This window comes from Pungitius pungitius, chromosome 1 (genome assembly GCF_949316345.1).
Source record: "Pungitius pungitius chromosome 1, fPunPun2.1, whole genome shotgun sequence".
NCBI lineage: Eukaryota > Metazoa > Chordata > Actinopteri > Perciformes > Gasterosteidae > Pungitius > Pungitius pungitius.
The window spans coordinates 29,730,183-29,745,344 of record NC_084900.1 but is presented as its reverse complement, the minus strand read 5'-3'; the positions used below and the strand labels follow the sequence as shown (position 1 = coordinate 29,745,344).

At 44.3% G+C, this 15,162-nt stretch overlaps 2 protein-coding genes across 2 annotated transcripts in view; one reads left to right on the top strand and one right to left on the bottom strand.

The window, feature by feature from the left end:
* Positions 1–15,162, bottom strand: part of smc1a (structural maintenance of chromosomes 1A) — a 128,579-nt gene that overhangs the window by 83,155 nt on the left and 30,262 nt on the right. The gene's annotated exons all lie outside the window — the stretch shown is intronic.
* On the top strand, positions 10,228–14,487 carry tmem9 (transmembrane protein 9). Its single transcript, XM_062564605.1, has 5 exons — positions 10,228–10,622; positions 11,240–11,331; positions 11,419–11,527; positions 12,787–12,918; positions 13,063–14,487. The coding sequence occupies exons 1-5, from the start codon at positions 10,530–10,532 to the stop codon at positions 13,201–13,203; spliced, it is 567 nt and encodes a 188-aa protein (XP_062420589.1). The 5' UTR covers positions 10,228–10,529; the 3' UTR covers positions 13,204–14,487.

The window sequence follows — 15,162 nt, the reverse complement described above, 5'->3', positions numbered from 1 at the left end:
AGGTCGACAAGTGACACACAGCAGAGAGGGATGCCCGAGCTGAAAGGTGTGGATTAAGATTCAGATAGTTATCGGAAAAACATTCAAATCTTCGATTTCAAAGTAGAAGATGGTGATTTTTTTTAAGGTACGACGAGGGAAAACACTGAGACGTGGAGGACAGAGTGAAAGGAATTGATCCGTCCTTCAGTAGAGACACGCTCTACATTGCTGTCATTCAAAGGGGGACAGACAGTGCTTGGTTTGAGAAGAGGGGTCATCACTCGTGTGCAGCGGGGCTTTGACAGCAACCTGACGAGGATGGATGGACTGTTGGACAAATGCTGTTTGGAAAAATTCTACATTTATCTGCGTCATAATCTCTTCCAATCGTGATCAAGTCCTTCAGTTCCTGCATTTGATTCATTCTTCCACACGTATTTTTGCTGAGAAATCCTGTAATCTGTAATCCTGTAATTTTTGAGAGCATTTCTAACGCCATGTATAATTTACCCAATGTGTATGGTAATTCCCATCAGCCTCCGCAACTGGCATGGATCTGTGATGTTATCGCTCTGTGAAATGCAAGGTGCCGTTAGAGTCTCCACAATATAGAAGGACACTATTGGAATGTCAGGAAACAGCAGTGGATTGTTTATTGGTGACGCTCCCGTGGAGATGTCGATTGTTGTGTAGATGTCGAGGGTCCAGCCCGCGACGCGCAGGGTCGCAAAGAAGCACTGGGAGGAATGGCGAGCACGCGGCGCCTTTCCCACCTTCTAACCCGTTGTCAGCCGTACAGTCAGTCGAGTCAAACCCGGTGTGGTCCCAATGCCTTTATGGAGAGTGTTGTACGGTTTGACTTTGTGTCTCGGGAATGCGATACAAGGGCAGCCAGAGAGGGAGGGTGGACAACAAGAGTTCCCACTGAATTATTGAGAGTGATCATTTTGTGACTTATGGTTGCTTGCTGTCCGGTACGCCAGGATAAATTGTGCTGAGCAGGAATTACACTTTCTCATTTTTCCTGCTGTGTATTTGTCTCTGCCCCGGCCACCCCTCCCCTCCCGGACATTCGTCCCTCTGCCGCCTCCGTCCTTGAAGTGGTTAGATCTTAAGCCGCATGGCCTTAAGCGTCATGTAATGAGCATCAGCAAGTATAAACTACACAGTAGTGTTTATTTCAATTTTGTAGTGACTTTTAGAAATTTGGGGTCGCACTGTGTTTAATCTATAAACAACTATGAGCTGGATTTCGGTGGAATTTAGTGAGCAAGGTAGACACTAGACACCGTAGTTCCCCGAATAAAACCATTGCCATTTTCCATCCGTCCACCAGATGCCCTTGGAAGTTCCCTTCTTACTCCATCACCTGCTACACCCCCCCCACGTACCTGTTCCCTCTTAATCAACTCTCCATCCGTCCTCACCTGCTCACCCGCATCTCATCCCCTTGGAACGCTTTGTTCCGTCCGCCTGCCAACCATGTGTACTCTGCCTGTAAGCATGTTTCAGTAATTCCCCTGGATTCATCCTGCTGCCTCCAATTCTAATCATTTAAAAAGAAAACAATTAAGAAGTGGGATAAAAAAAAAGAAGTTATTTGGACTGAAAAAAAACACACACATTCTACTTTTCAGACCAGAGGGAAGTTCACAGCAGCTTCTGGGAGCCAGTAGGGAGAAGACTGGTGACCATGTGGGAAAATGAGGTGGGCGCGTATTGCCTTGAGGTAATGGAGTGTGGGCTTTAAAACCAGCCAAAGGTTTTTCCTCCAACTACAAACAGCCTGCGGCAGCCAAGGACTGGACTGCGGAAAGAAAATCATTCTGAATGAGAAGCGATATGCTGTAAGAAGGGATTTGAAATGAGTGGGAGGGAGGAGTTGCAGGGTTAATGATTAATGCCTGAATATGAGCAATTTTTAGTTCCCAGTCCGATGTGGTGCACTCGTGGAGTTCCCTTAACTGATGAATGAATTGCGGACACATGACACAGGCACCACTTTAACTTTCATTAAGCCCATCACAGCAAAATCTTTTATTTTGGAGGAGAATATTCTTCCACGACCTTGAAATTTGGGGTTCTTCAAGACTCATGTATTGTCCTGGCTTTTTTTTTCTCCTTTTTATTGTGCACATATCAGGACACACATTTCTAATTGACATTCCCCGTATCGTAATGTTTCTAACTGACTGATCAGCTATCAGAGATGGAGTTATTTGTGTAAATACAGTCTGAATAATTCATACAGGGCTGTCGGAGAGAGCAAGGGAAGGGGCATTTTGGAAATCAGCTTGCTAGGCCCCTGACCATGAATAATTGATCTGCACTGATTAAAATTTGCAGTGATTACCCGTCATCTCCCCAACAGATAAAACGCCACACCTGTGTTTTGCTGTCTCTTTACACCTGTGTTTGCTGTCTCTTTACTTATTCTCGTCGTTCTTATTCTCCTTCTCCCTCAAACGTGAGTTAATTAAGCACACCCAGCCACACTGTGTGGTGGAACGTACTGTACGACACTTGCATAACTTTGCCTTTCCAGTCAGTTGGATTTCCAGCATCAAGCTGAATCACCTCTTCTACGCGTCAGCTTGCTCAAGCAGAGTTTAGTTGATTCATTATGTTCGAATTAAAAAAACTTTTATTGTGCTGCTGTTCTTTCCCTGATCAAAACACAATTAAGTTCTAACTGCCATTCCAAATATTAAACCTGGGGCAGCTGCCGTCGAAGGGCCTTCCTCCGCCCTCAGGCAGCGGATCCTCCGACACGTTGTCTCAAGCAAAAGTGTAATGTCAGCAAGCGTTGTGTCTGAGACACTATAACAGCACAAGGATACCGTGAGATGAGGAAACCTCAATCAACTCGTCTCTAGTCGCTGCACATCTGCAGGTCAGCGTGTCCGTCATCAGATAACGGACACGCACTCAGACACACGGCAGGCTCAGTCTGCATCGGGATACCTTCTCACTTCTCAGAACCTTCTAAAGTCCAACTAAAGATGGCACTTTGATCTGTGTTGCAGAGAAGAAAGGAGTGTGTGACAGAGCAGGAGGGGAGAGGCAGGGGGAGAGGTAGGAAGTGTGGGAGAGTGACAGCTAATGACAGTAGCTACAAGCTGTGACCTTTCGAGTGATCACACGAGCATGACGAACAGGGCTCAAGGTATTTTTTGGAGGAGGATATTAAGCACAACAAAGCATTGTGTGTCTGTGGTTCAGCAGTCACGGTGCATCAGTTGGATTTTTGTTCTGGTATTGAGATTATAGGTACACCGATGATCAATAGCAATGCAATATTTGTCAGAGAACAATAGTTAACCGTGTTTAAATGCATTTTAAGAGCACATTTGCCACACATTGTCACTAATTACCCACAATTGATTGATTTTAACCAGAAAAGTTAAAATTTTAACTTCCCTTTTTACACCCACAACGATACAATTCTGCTTGCTCACCATTTTATGAACATATTTTGGGATGATTCAGACTTTTTCAAGCTTGAATTTCCATGAGATTATTTTTATCAGAGGTATAGTTGTGTCCATTCAGATTCTTCTCCAGCACACCTTGCTTCATCTACTCTTCAAGTGTTTCTATTTTCACTCAAGTTTTTCATTTTTTGCAACAATCCCAATCAGTTAAGAAATTAGATTTCCATACTGCTAGTCCCTTGCAGTGGTAGTCGAGTTCAGGCTCAACAGGCTCTTTTCTTGAACCTGACTTGGTGGTGCACAGGGACCAGTGGTGTGTCCAGTGGTGGTTGGAGGTTTTCAAGTGGCTGCTCTCTCTCTCTCTCTCTCTCTCTCTCTCTCTCTCTCTCTCTCTCTTTCGGGCCCTGAGCAAACACTCCATCCTAAAAAGGAAGAAGTGGAAAAAACTCCCAACTAGCATCACACACGGCTGGCCAGGGCCTCACTAGCAATGCACTTGTCTGCTCTCTCCTCCGCAGAGCCTTCACAAGAGACGGGAGGAATACTAAGAGAGCCGGGCATAGATTTTCCGCAGGGGGGGAGGAGGAAGAGAGAGAGAGAGAGAGAGGCTGTTGGAGGGTGGTGGGGTTGACTGCCCACATCAAACTCCCCTCCTTTTTTCTCACCCCCCTCTCCCTTTCTCCTCCTCTCCTTCTCATCTGGCCGGCTCTGGAGGGACCCCTTGTTTGTCAGCCAGGCAGTGGAGCGTCTACCTCTGGCTCCACCTCCTCCTGGCTTTCTGTCGTTTTTTCCTTTCCTTTCTCACTTTCTGTCTCCCTCTCGCTCTCTGAACCTCTCGCGCTCTCGCTGTGCCTCCCTTGTCTTTTCACGGTCTTTGTTTCTTGCTTTCCTCGGGTCTGTTAAAAAGCCTCTTCACTCCTCTTTTAAAGTAAGATCTGACAGGTGTCTGTAAAAACGGTGGGAGGGAAATCATTTGGTGCAATGAAATTCTTTCATTTTGGTATAACATGCTCTTCATCCAGGAATAATTGGCCAATATCAAGACGTAATGTCTATGGAATGCATTTTGTAACAGTTTGAGGGTGGATTCATGTGTTGCCCCGCCCACCACATGCCTGTGGGCCCACCACTCGCAGGGATAGGCATGGTTGGGCGCATTGTGAGCATGGCGGCAGGCAAAGACCGGCGCCGCACGGACCCCTGGCATTGCAGACCGGCATTGGGGATGTGGCATGTACACTCTCGGAAAGGACAGGAACCAGAGCTGTGACCTCTGGGGACCTCAATGCCAAAGTGGGTAAATGACGGAGATATCTGGAGGCCTATCGTCCGATCTTCAGCTGTATGTCTTCTACACTTGGTTGAAGAGAGGGGCAGAGCATCTGATCACCAGGGAGACGGATCCGATGGCTTGGGACAGACTCTGTAAACTGGAATGGAATTGAGTCATACAAGGTTCACAGAGCCCCATTGGAGCTAATAGGAGTTGTGTAGGCGTCAGAGTGTCTGATTTGGGGTCCTGAGAATTGAGTTTGTGCAACTGATTAGGATGCTTCACGTTAGAGGTTTTCTGTTTATCACCATCTGCTAAGGGGGCTTGGCTTAGACCTATACTGTATAACACACTAGAGGGGTTGTTTTTCAGGCCTAAAAGGGGGTTGAGAGGAAGAGCTGGAAAGCGCCAGTGTTGGGAAGGGATTGGAATGCCTTATAGTTGGATGTGGATGATTGGATGGCCCAAAAAAAAACACCTTAACACATACAGTTACATTTGGGTCATTTTAACTGTCCATCATGAATTTAATGTCTTAGTGAAAACAAGTTATCAATTCAATTTAAAAATGTAATTTATCCAATTGTATGAGCACCACAAAACAAATGGATTGTTCTCGCAGTCTGATTTGAAAAATGCTCATTTTTGACGTCTCGTCCTCTTTTCACTGTGCCTGTCTCCTTTACTTCTCTTTCTGCTTCCCTTTTCAGGGCCAAGAACAATTGTGAAACACATGTGTGTCGAGATTAAAGGGAGAGCGGGGGGCTCTATTGATTTCTGAAGCTGCGGGATGTGAAGTTGTGCCACAGATCCAGTCTGTTTACATCTCATTCACTGCCAGCCACGTCTGGTCTCAAAGAGAGAAAAAAGCATCCTTCCCATGTTTCGCTTGTCTACCGAAGATGGTTATCTGTTATTCAGCCGTGGTGCGTGTACCCTATAGCATCTCTGCCTCAAGTACACAATTGTTTCAGGTCTGTGTTTGTGAAAGGGCCCGGGGCGAGTCCATGGTGACACACCACCGAGCTGCCAGGTCAGATTGTAGTAAATGCCGAAACTTAGGAAGGTGAGTCACAGTGGCATCGGGAGGAGGAGGCCCCTAGAGACAAAAGCCATCATGCCTGCAGATGTTGCTTGTAGCTGCGGCAGGTGGATAACAAACTGCCACAACATGGGAATCTCTGCAGATAGAGAAAGGGGGGGAGGCATCGATTAGATTGCTGTGTCTCGTCACCATCAAATTAAGGGAAGGCCCCTTCATCACATGAAGGCCCTTTCCCCCATCACAGTCCGCAGACATTATAGGAGAGGTCCTTCTTAGAAAGTTCAGACCAACCCTTTGAACATTTATATATTGTTTCCCTTTATTCTTTAGCTGACATTGAAAGATTTGCATATATATATATATATATATATATATATTGGCTCTCTTGATTGGCCAGGTATGTGGCATGTCTGTCTTTGAGGATCCTAAGCATCCCTGGATGTGTAAATGAGACGTGTATATGCTGGGCACCGATGTCACTGAAATGTGGAAGTTAATGGCTGTCATTCTATTGACCGGCCTGCCAAGCCTTGTTAAACCAACAGGCAGCTTTTTTTTCCGAGACCAAAGCCTACATCGCATCCTTTTATGCCAACAACAAACTTCCTTCCTCCCCTGCAGCTATTTATCTACCTCTCAATTCATGTCACCTTTCATTTCTCGCTGTTGTTTTCAGCTGTCTTCTTGCCTGACCCCTGGTCTCCCTTGAAGGATGCGCGTGGATTTCTGGCAGCTTGCCGTGTTTTCTTTCATGCCACAATTCTATGATTGGCCTTTAGCTCTCTCTGAAGGTTCCCTGCATCTCTCTAAACATCTTGGGCAACATTAAAGACCACAGATTACAGCGGGCTATAGGATTCAACTGGAAAGCAGTGTGTTTCAAGCATCATCTCTCCAATCCGCCGTCCCCTTTTCTTCAGGGGTCCTGTTTCATTGCAGCAACGCTGACGGAGAGGAACAGCGTCATGGGGGGGGAGGGGGGGGGGGGGGGGGGGGGGGAGGACGAGGAGGCAGCTTCTCTCCCTGCGTTTGTGTCCATCATGTGTCACGGCCGCTCCCGCCTTTCATGTTCTGTCTGGCTGAGCCTCCTGCTCCAGCCGCCTGTTTCCTCGCTGGAAAATCGGTGTCCCTCAGAGGCAGGAGACGCTCTTCTCCTCCGCATCCATTCCAGCTCAGCTCAGCTCAGCACAGCGCAGCTGGGCTCTGCTCTCACCTCGGTGACACCGGCTCCTCGGCAGACACCTCTTCCCTGCATGGGCTCGGCTGGCTGACGGGCAGCTGTCGGTGTGGATAAAGGAGGGGAGGACACACACTGTACTCTGAATCACCATCACTGCCTACTTTTCTAACACCTTTGCTATTGCACACTCGATGATTTAGATACTCCCCCTTAAAGCATCTCACGCTACATTAGAAACAAAAAGCAGTACCTCAAGTGAAGGCGATTACGGTTGTATTTTGCGTGTGTTTTGTGCTTTCGTTCTTATTTATTCCCGTGCTTTGTTTTGTTCCCCACACAGAGTGCCCTCTTCACCCTTCCGTGGTGTTGTTTCCCCCCCCCCCCCCCCTCACATAGAACCATTATACATCTCAAGTGTAGCTAATTGTTGACCCTGATAAAACTGACTTTGACTGTAACACTTGAGGAGCAGTCCACGTTTGAAGGGAAATGTTGTGGCTCGGACTCAAAACAAGCCGGTGGCTGATGAAGACAAATGTGCAAACACGTGTTGGCAGAATTGCTTTTTGGTCGAGCGTGATCGGCTATGCTCAGGAGGGCGGAACCAGGGGTTGTGATTTATAGTTTTGTGCTGTCCCTGGACCACCACTGTCTGCTACCTCCCACTGCTGTAATTACCATGTGTGTCTATTAGAATAGCCCTGCTGCCCACAATGCATGGCCTCAGCCGAGAGGAGAGGAGAGTTGACACGCAGAGATCGTCTTGTTATTCCAACAGTGTTCGCTGCAAAAGCATGATATGGAGGACGGTAAGTGTGCAAAAAGATGATGTGATGAAGGTCAAAAAGAACAATGCTCAAAGGTGGATGGGTGTAGCTAAAACACCAACAGACACTGGTATCATCTTAAACTACAACAGAATTTTCTTTAAACGATATAGACCACAATCAATCTCAATTACAATAAATACCTACAACCATTTACATAAAGCAGTGTTGAGTTGCTTTACACAATATAACCTACATCTTATCTGTATCCTCTAAAGCACTCTGAAGTGTGTTTTATCTGAAGTCTGCTGGTTGCTTTGCCTTGGGCCTTATAGCATCTCCTAGTGGGCAAACTGCCTGCTGTTTTCAGTCCAAAGAAAATCAATACTGGAATAATATGATTCAGTCAATAATTTAAGTTACCTTGACAAATAAGAGAACTTGACATGTTTGAGTTTGTTTATAAGTTAGATTCCTCTACAGGGTTTCCATTAGTTAACTTTCCCTTTGCTGTTTCATAATAAGGCCGAGTGTGCACTCCATGTCCACACACAAAACATTTGTATTTATCTGCATCCATGAAGGTTTTGTTGAAAGCCGTTGAGAACTATTTTACATAAAGTAACTAGATTTGTTTTCTTACTGAAATGAATCACTTTGGTTACCGCTACGTAAAAAAAAAAGGGAAATGTTTCACCGTTTCCCTTCTTCCTGAGAGCTCTGAAGCGATAATGAGACCCGGCACTGAGCTCTGGCCACTGTCATCTATGCTGTAATTGGCCTAAGGGTGTAAAGGGCAGCCATGCATCAGAGAAGACAGAGAACTAAGTGGCTTACAATAACAGGACTGAGGGAAGGAAATACAAGTAGAGGGCTTGCATAAGTCACAAACTGAGGAGTTTGTGAGCTGGTTTGTTAAGCTACGTGCATTATGGCTACGAAGACACACAGTCATTAGTACACAGATAAATAAATGCAAGCATGACCAATGAATGGAAGAACAGTAACTGTCGCGGTTGATTCAAGTGGCTGCGCTGTTTACGTTGATGTCATAGCTCATTAGAGAAATAATTGTGGCCTCAATTGATCTCTGTGACCATGAGTCCAAGTGGTTCAGGCTGAATTTGTAAGGCATTGATTTCTATGCCTTATTAAAGGTATTTTACAGAGGGACGTGAAAGCAGGATTACTGGGAAATTGAGGTATTGATTGGGTCGAGAAGCTGAGGCTTCCATTTCAAATTTCACCAGGGAGACATGATTTGACATTAAAAAAAAATGTTTCGACAGAAAATTCAGAATACTCATTTTATCATAAATGTGACTGATAAATAATGATTGTTACTCAAAAGAAGTGTGAGACGGGGCCCTGTGTGCGGAAGAGAAAAAGAAAAAGAAGCATCACCCCAATTTAACAAATACTTTAAACATTCAAATGTTTTAGAAAAATGTACTAAACGAAAGGCAATGTACCTGATTGAAGGAGAATGACCCGTGGCAGGGTTTTGTTGTTGTGTTTTATGCTATAACACTTGAGACTTTAAGGCAGAATCCATATGAGGCCAGATTCAAAAATGGGGAGAGGCAGTATTAATACACTGGATTAGAATCTGCTATTTCCCTCAAACTGATTGACTGCTCTTACCGCTAGAATGAGGTCATTTTAAACAAAATTCAGTCAGATGATGCTAAAGTAAAAGTTTTTGCATTTTGCAATAAGAATAATCAAGATAGCCGAGGGGCTCAAATATTATGTGCAAACTTTCTTGACTAACAATTTATTTGGCCCAACAGTACTATCTTTCTTATACATTTGCTAATAAAAAAACATTTGCTTACTTTCTATGAACCCTATGCATGTTGGGGCCCTTGGTAGTCTCCAATAATTCCCCCATTCATTTAGCTCCTTCAGCCAGCGGCTGATCCACCCCCGGTGTGTGAAGGAGAAGTACTGCAGGCCCTTCCTTCCTGCTACTGTCAGGTTACACAACCAACTGTGCACCCAGTGAACCACAGAATCACCAAAGAACACTCAAATATAAGTGCAATAAAGATGGGCAATAACCATTGTGATACGCAGTGTGTACTAATACATATATGTATTTAGTCCCTAGTATATTTAGTTACTGGGTTGTTTTTGCACTCGTTTTTTAATTTTTGTCTATTATTAAAATGTTTTCTTTACTTGTTCTGGCTGCACCACGTCACCAGGTGGTCAGACTCCCACCTGTAGGCGGACTCATCCCCACCAGAGATCAGTCCAATGAGGGTGTTGTCATCAGCAAACTTCAGGAGTTTGACGGACTGGTGACTGGAGGAGCAGTTGTTGGTGTACAGGGAGAATAGCAGAGGGGAAAGAACGCATATATTTTATTATACTTTTATTTTATTTTCATCTTATTGCTGCACTATGTTGTCATTACTGTACTGCACCAACCGCCAAGACAATTTCCATGTATGTCTAACACATTATGGCAATAAACGTTTCCTGATTCCTGATCCAAGTGTATTTCCGTATTTGTGTCCAGTAGGTGGCAGTGTCGACACACGTTTCCTCTCGTGCACGTTGTGACGTGTGACGACGAACCGGAATCCGGAAATACGGAAAAACGATTCTGTTCTGCATCTTTTTTCCTCTAAATACATCTGGCTGTTGCGTCGATACGTCCTGAACGCACCGCAGTCACAAACATCCCAGTTTGTTGAGTCACCGGCTTCGCCGCTTCACCTCCATCACAAGGCGGTGTTCAGGGGCTCCGTGTCGCTGTTGGCCTTCCCCAGATAACAACCGCTACCGCCGCCACTGCGGACCCTGCACCCGGGGAGCGAGCCGGGCCTCCTGCGGGGAAATGTGGTCCTTAAGGGGGGGGTCGTGGACATCCGTCGTGGCCGCGGTGGCCACCTTGTTGTTGCTGGATGCTGTGGGTCACGCGCAGGCGAAGGTAAACTCATGACGTAGCAACACGGTCAATGTCTATTTTCTTTTCTTTTTTCCTGAAAACGAAATCGCTTTGTGAAGGAGACGAAACACCACTGTTTTTTAAAATTAAGTCTACGATTAAGTATTGAGAGTATAATAGAATTATAGTTTTATTTATCCGCTAAATGTTGCATGATCGTTTTGATAATGCACCTTAAAAGCTCCTGAGTGACCTTTTTTATTTTTGGGCCCTTGTCTTTCCCCCATTACACCTTTTATGTGAGAGCTTGTTGTGTTTACCATGTGTCACATCCAATATAACGCTTTAACAATTATAATATCTTGCCTTTTACATTGTTGGGTTACAAGGATCAGGGTTGATGATGGAATAAATACTTAAATTGAGGGCTTAATTCTGTTTATCCAAACAATTTTATGTTATATTGAGGGTCAGTTTAATCAGAGCTTTGAAAGTTTTAAAAAATTGCTTGAATTACCAACTTTTTATATGGTTAATAATGCATAGAAAGGCCGAGTGCTATGGCAAAAACATAACATGAAACGTTAGCCAATGCATTTAAGAACGCACTTCTTCACGTTTATGCTTGCTGTTACTCAATTTATTTTCTCCAATTGCAGAACTTTGAGGATGTCCGCTGCAAGTGCATCTGCCCGCCGTACAGAAACATCACTGGCCACATATATAACAGAAATGTGTCTCAGAAGGATTGGTAAGAGAAACCCTTTATTTAATAATTCTGTCACAGAGGAACATGACGAGAGTTGCCCTTCCATCCCGACTCTTTCATGTTTTGCAGTAATTGCCTCCATGTGGTGGAGCCCATGCCGGTGCCTGGCCACGACGTCGAAGCTTACTGCCTGTTGTGCGAGTGCAAGTACGAGGAACGAAGCAGCAACACCATCAAGGTACCCCCAGCTGTCTTTGGGATTTCAGTCACACTAACCAAGATAGATAACCTTTTATTTATTTTGAGGACATTTGCTGTATGAAATAGGAAATGTATAAACTAATATGTTTTTATTTTCATTTTGAGGCTTTTTGTTACAGAAAAATTGATTTTTATAATAATTAATAACCAATACACATAATACCAGACGTGGGAACAAGTCACTGTAATGCAAGTCACAAGCAAGTCTCAAGTCATTGCCCTCGAGTCCCGAGTCAAGTCGAGTCAAAGACGAAGCAAGTCCCAAGTCGAGTCACAAGTCAAAGCCAACAAGTCTCAAGGCGAATCACAAGTCGTACCATTTTATTTTCGAGTCCTTTTATTATAGTGGGGACGGGGAACCCTGGGTGATGGTGCGCTGCCTCACAGACCTAGACTACGAAGGGAAGGGTAATGGTGGATCGACTGTGACTGTGTTATAGTGCTGTAACGCTCACCCCAATGCTGCAGCGTAAATAAGGAGGCGATGACTGGCTTGCAACTCCGCTGCATTTATTTATATAAAACTCAACTTCGGTCACTGTTGGCCGTCACCACGCCGAACGAACACTTCCGCATACACGGCCCCCCAAAACTCGGGTTGTCTCGCGTAACTACAGCTGGTAACGGAGCATAACGTGAACACATGCAACATCTGCATAACTGATTAACTAATAACTTTAACTCAGCTCATTACACTACTTTAAAACGGACGTTGACATAATGTTGGCGAGGATTTCCATCGGAGTCTGAATCCGGGTTCAAAAATGTAACCATGAACGAGCTGTCTCGTTGATACGGTCAAATGGACTGCAGTGATTGGATGTCGTGCAGGCAGCGCGCGCTCTCTGCATACAGGTGGCGCACATTTTTTTGACAGATGCAGATAAACAGAGTGGCGCAGCCGTGTGAAAATGTTTCCCCCAGTTTTCATGGGAAGTAACAAGTCTTCTCGAGTCAAAAGGCTCGAGTCCAAGTCAAGTCACGAGTCATCGGTATTCAAGTCCAAGTCGAGTTGCAAGTCTTTGTATGTTTTGTCGAGTCGAGTCTCAAGTCATCAAATTCATGACTCGAGTCTGACTCGAGTCCAAGTCACATGACTCGAGTCCACACCTCTGCATAATACAATATTAATTGCCAAGATCTGTTGAAGGTGACCAGGAAACAATGTTGTTAGTGGGTTTGAGTTTGTGGTTACTTGAACGTAATGCTAAATCTTTCCTATTCTGTCCATCCAAGGTAACCATCATCATTTACCTCTCTGTTGTGGGTGCGCTGCTGCTCTATATGCTGTTCCTGCTGCTGGTTGACCCTCTTATTCGCAAACACGACGCCTACACGCAGCCACTGCACAATGAGGAGGACTCTGAGGTAACCACTCAAACAAATAACAAGTATAATCAAACGCACACAGTAAGTGTGCAAAATATTTAGTGGCAATCAAGGGGTCCTGACCATGCCCCGGGGTCGAATATGTAATATGCATGTATTTAATCTTTGTTTTTGTGTATTCAGGAGATGCGTCCCCCTGTGGACAGTGCTGCTGCCAGAGCAAACACAGTGCTGGAGCGGGTTGAAGGAGCACAGCAGCGCTGGAAGAAGCAGGTGCAGGAACAACGCAAGACAGTTTTTGATCGCCACAAGATGCTTAGCTAAACTCCACAGAGGTCCTCAGAAGGTTGGCAATCGGTTACTTACCCGAGCTCATCGCTATTACACCGTCACCAGCTGCACATTACTAACTTCTTTGTTAATGAAGTCTTTCTTCACTCAGAAAATAGTTAAACTCATTGATCTAACAAGCAGAGGTTGTTTTGTAAATGTAACATTTTAGGCCGAGTTGAAGTTGTGAAACAGCATGGATGCACACTGTTAACAGCTAGAAACCAGCTTAATCCTTTCATTCATTTTCAGCAATTAGCAGTGCAATAGATTTTGAATGGTTTAATTTCGTAAAAGACTGAATAGTTTTGTAGCTTATTTTTGATCATTTGTTGTATAATTGAGCTGTATTTCTTGTAGCATTATTTCTGAAGTTCCCTCTGAACAGGAACGCTTTGTGTGTCTTTTAAGCTATTTGGGTTGAACGAGTACTCTACTTGTGCTACTGTCACACAGAGCACATTTCCTAGTTTAGTACCAATATGAATTTATTTGTCAACTTTCAATATTAGTTTCCCATTGCTTTCTGTAGTTACCTAGGCATATTTGGCAAAATTTGGACTAATAGGGTAGTTTATAGTGTATATATGGGGTTTCTTATTTTAAAGCTTTGACGTTGCTACATTTAGAAAAAACCCAAATATGTGCCTTTTTCTTTTCCTTGTGAGGGGGGGGGGTGTGTGACAACAAAGTACAGCTCTAAACATGTGTCCTAAATATCAGCAATTCATAGTAGATTAAATATTACAGGTTTTAAGTTCTTTCAAATAATTACTTTTAGTAGTGTTCGTTGTTTTGATGAATTAACTCGTTATCTTAAATGTGTAAACTTATTAGAAAAGGTTTGTCCATTGTGGTTGGCATAATTCATATTTTTTTGCAAAGTGTGAAAATACTTTACTGTAAATTGGGGCAATTAACAAAGCTGCAAAGCTCTCCTAAGTGTAAAACTAGCTCTAACACTGGATCATTCGCTGAATCAGTAACGCTGCTAATGATGCGGCAGAAAGCCTCGGCCCTGGTGTGCGTGATTCTGTATCAGGGAATCCTTACTACTGAAGCTCCCGGATGGGGAACGTTTAATACAGCAGACTGGCTCACATTCTCTCATGCACAACTTCTTAGTCGGTCATGGTCTGTATTATCACTGAAGTGTTTTTCATTGATTGATTGATGTATATTTTCACGTTGTTTATTTATTCATCCAGACTCACTGAATTATTTCACTGCTCATGTCTATACAGTGTGCTTGATGTGAAATAAAAAATACATAAATAATCCGAAATCTTATTTGGTGGTGTTTGCGGCAGAAGTCCCGGTTGACATTAGGGGGCGACAGAGTCAACAGTAAGTGGGCCGGCACACATGGACTGTATCCCACATACCTATTCGGTTCCCCTATTTCGTCAAAAACACACTAATTATGTCGTATAAAGGAGGGCTATACAGTATATATCAGTCATCAGTTGTCAGTCATCTGACCAAAGGCGGTATAGAAATGGTGGAGTACAAAGGGTGTAGCATCCAGCATGGAGTCATGACAAGGCCAGATGCAGTGTTAAGATGTTGAAGGTATTTGCCAAGTAACCACTTGGCTAGCTGGACACTCCCCTTTTTGAGCACTTTTGAATCTTAAAATGACAAAACACAAAATTGGAAAATGTCACAAAGCCTCCCATTTCTTTCACAAAGGATTCAGAATGATAAAGTCCAACATGTAATCAGTGATTGAAAGCCTGAGATTCTAAGGTGGACATATCCGTGTGTATTTCTCTCCTCACAGTTTAGGGTTCAACTCCAGAGTCCAGCAGCAGAGCAGCTGACTCTGTTTTGAGAAGCTTCTAATGGTGTTATTCTGCCACTATGTTCTCTTGTCTGCCACCGCTACCCCCGACCCGACCTCCCCTTGATCACGTCTACCATCTTCTACCTTACACCGCCCCCACACCCTCC

Coding starts and splice junctions, on each gene's coding strand:
- tmem9 (XM_062564605.1), top strand. CDS start 10,530: ATGTGGTCCTTAAGGGGGGGGTCGTGGACATCCGTCGTGGCCGCGGTG. Junction 10,623..11,239: donor TGGGTCACGCGCAGGCGAAG/GTAAACTCATGA, acceptor CTCCAATTGCAG/AACTTTGAGGATGTCCGCTG. Junction 12,919..13,062: donor ACAATGAGGAGGACTCTGAG/GTAACCACTCAA, acceptor TTGTGTATTCAG/GAGATGCGTCCCCCTGTGGA.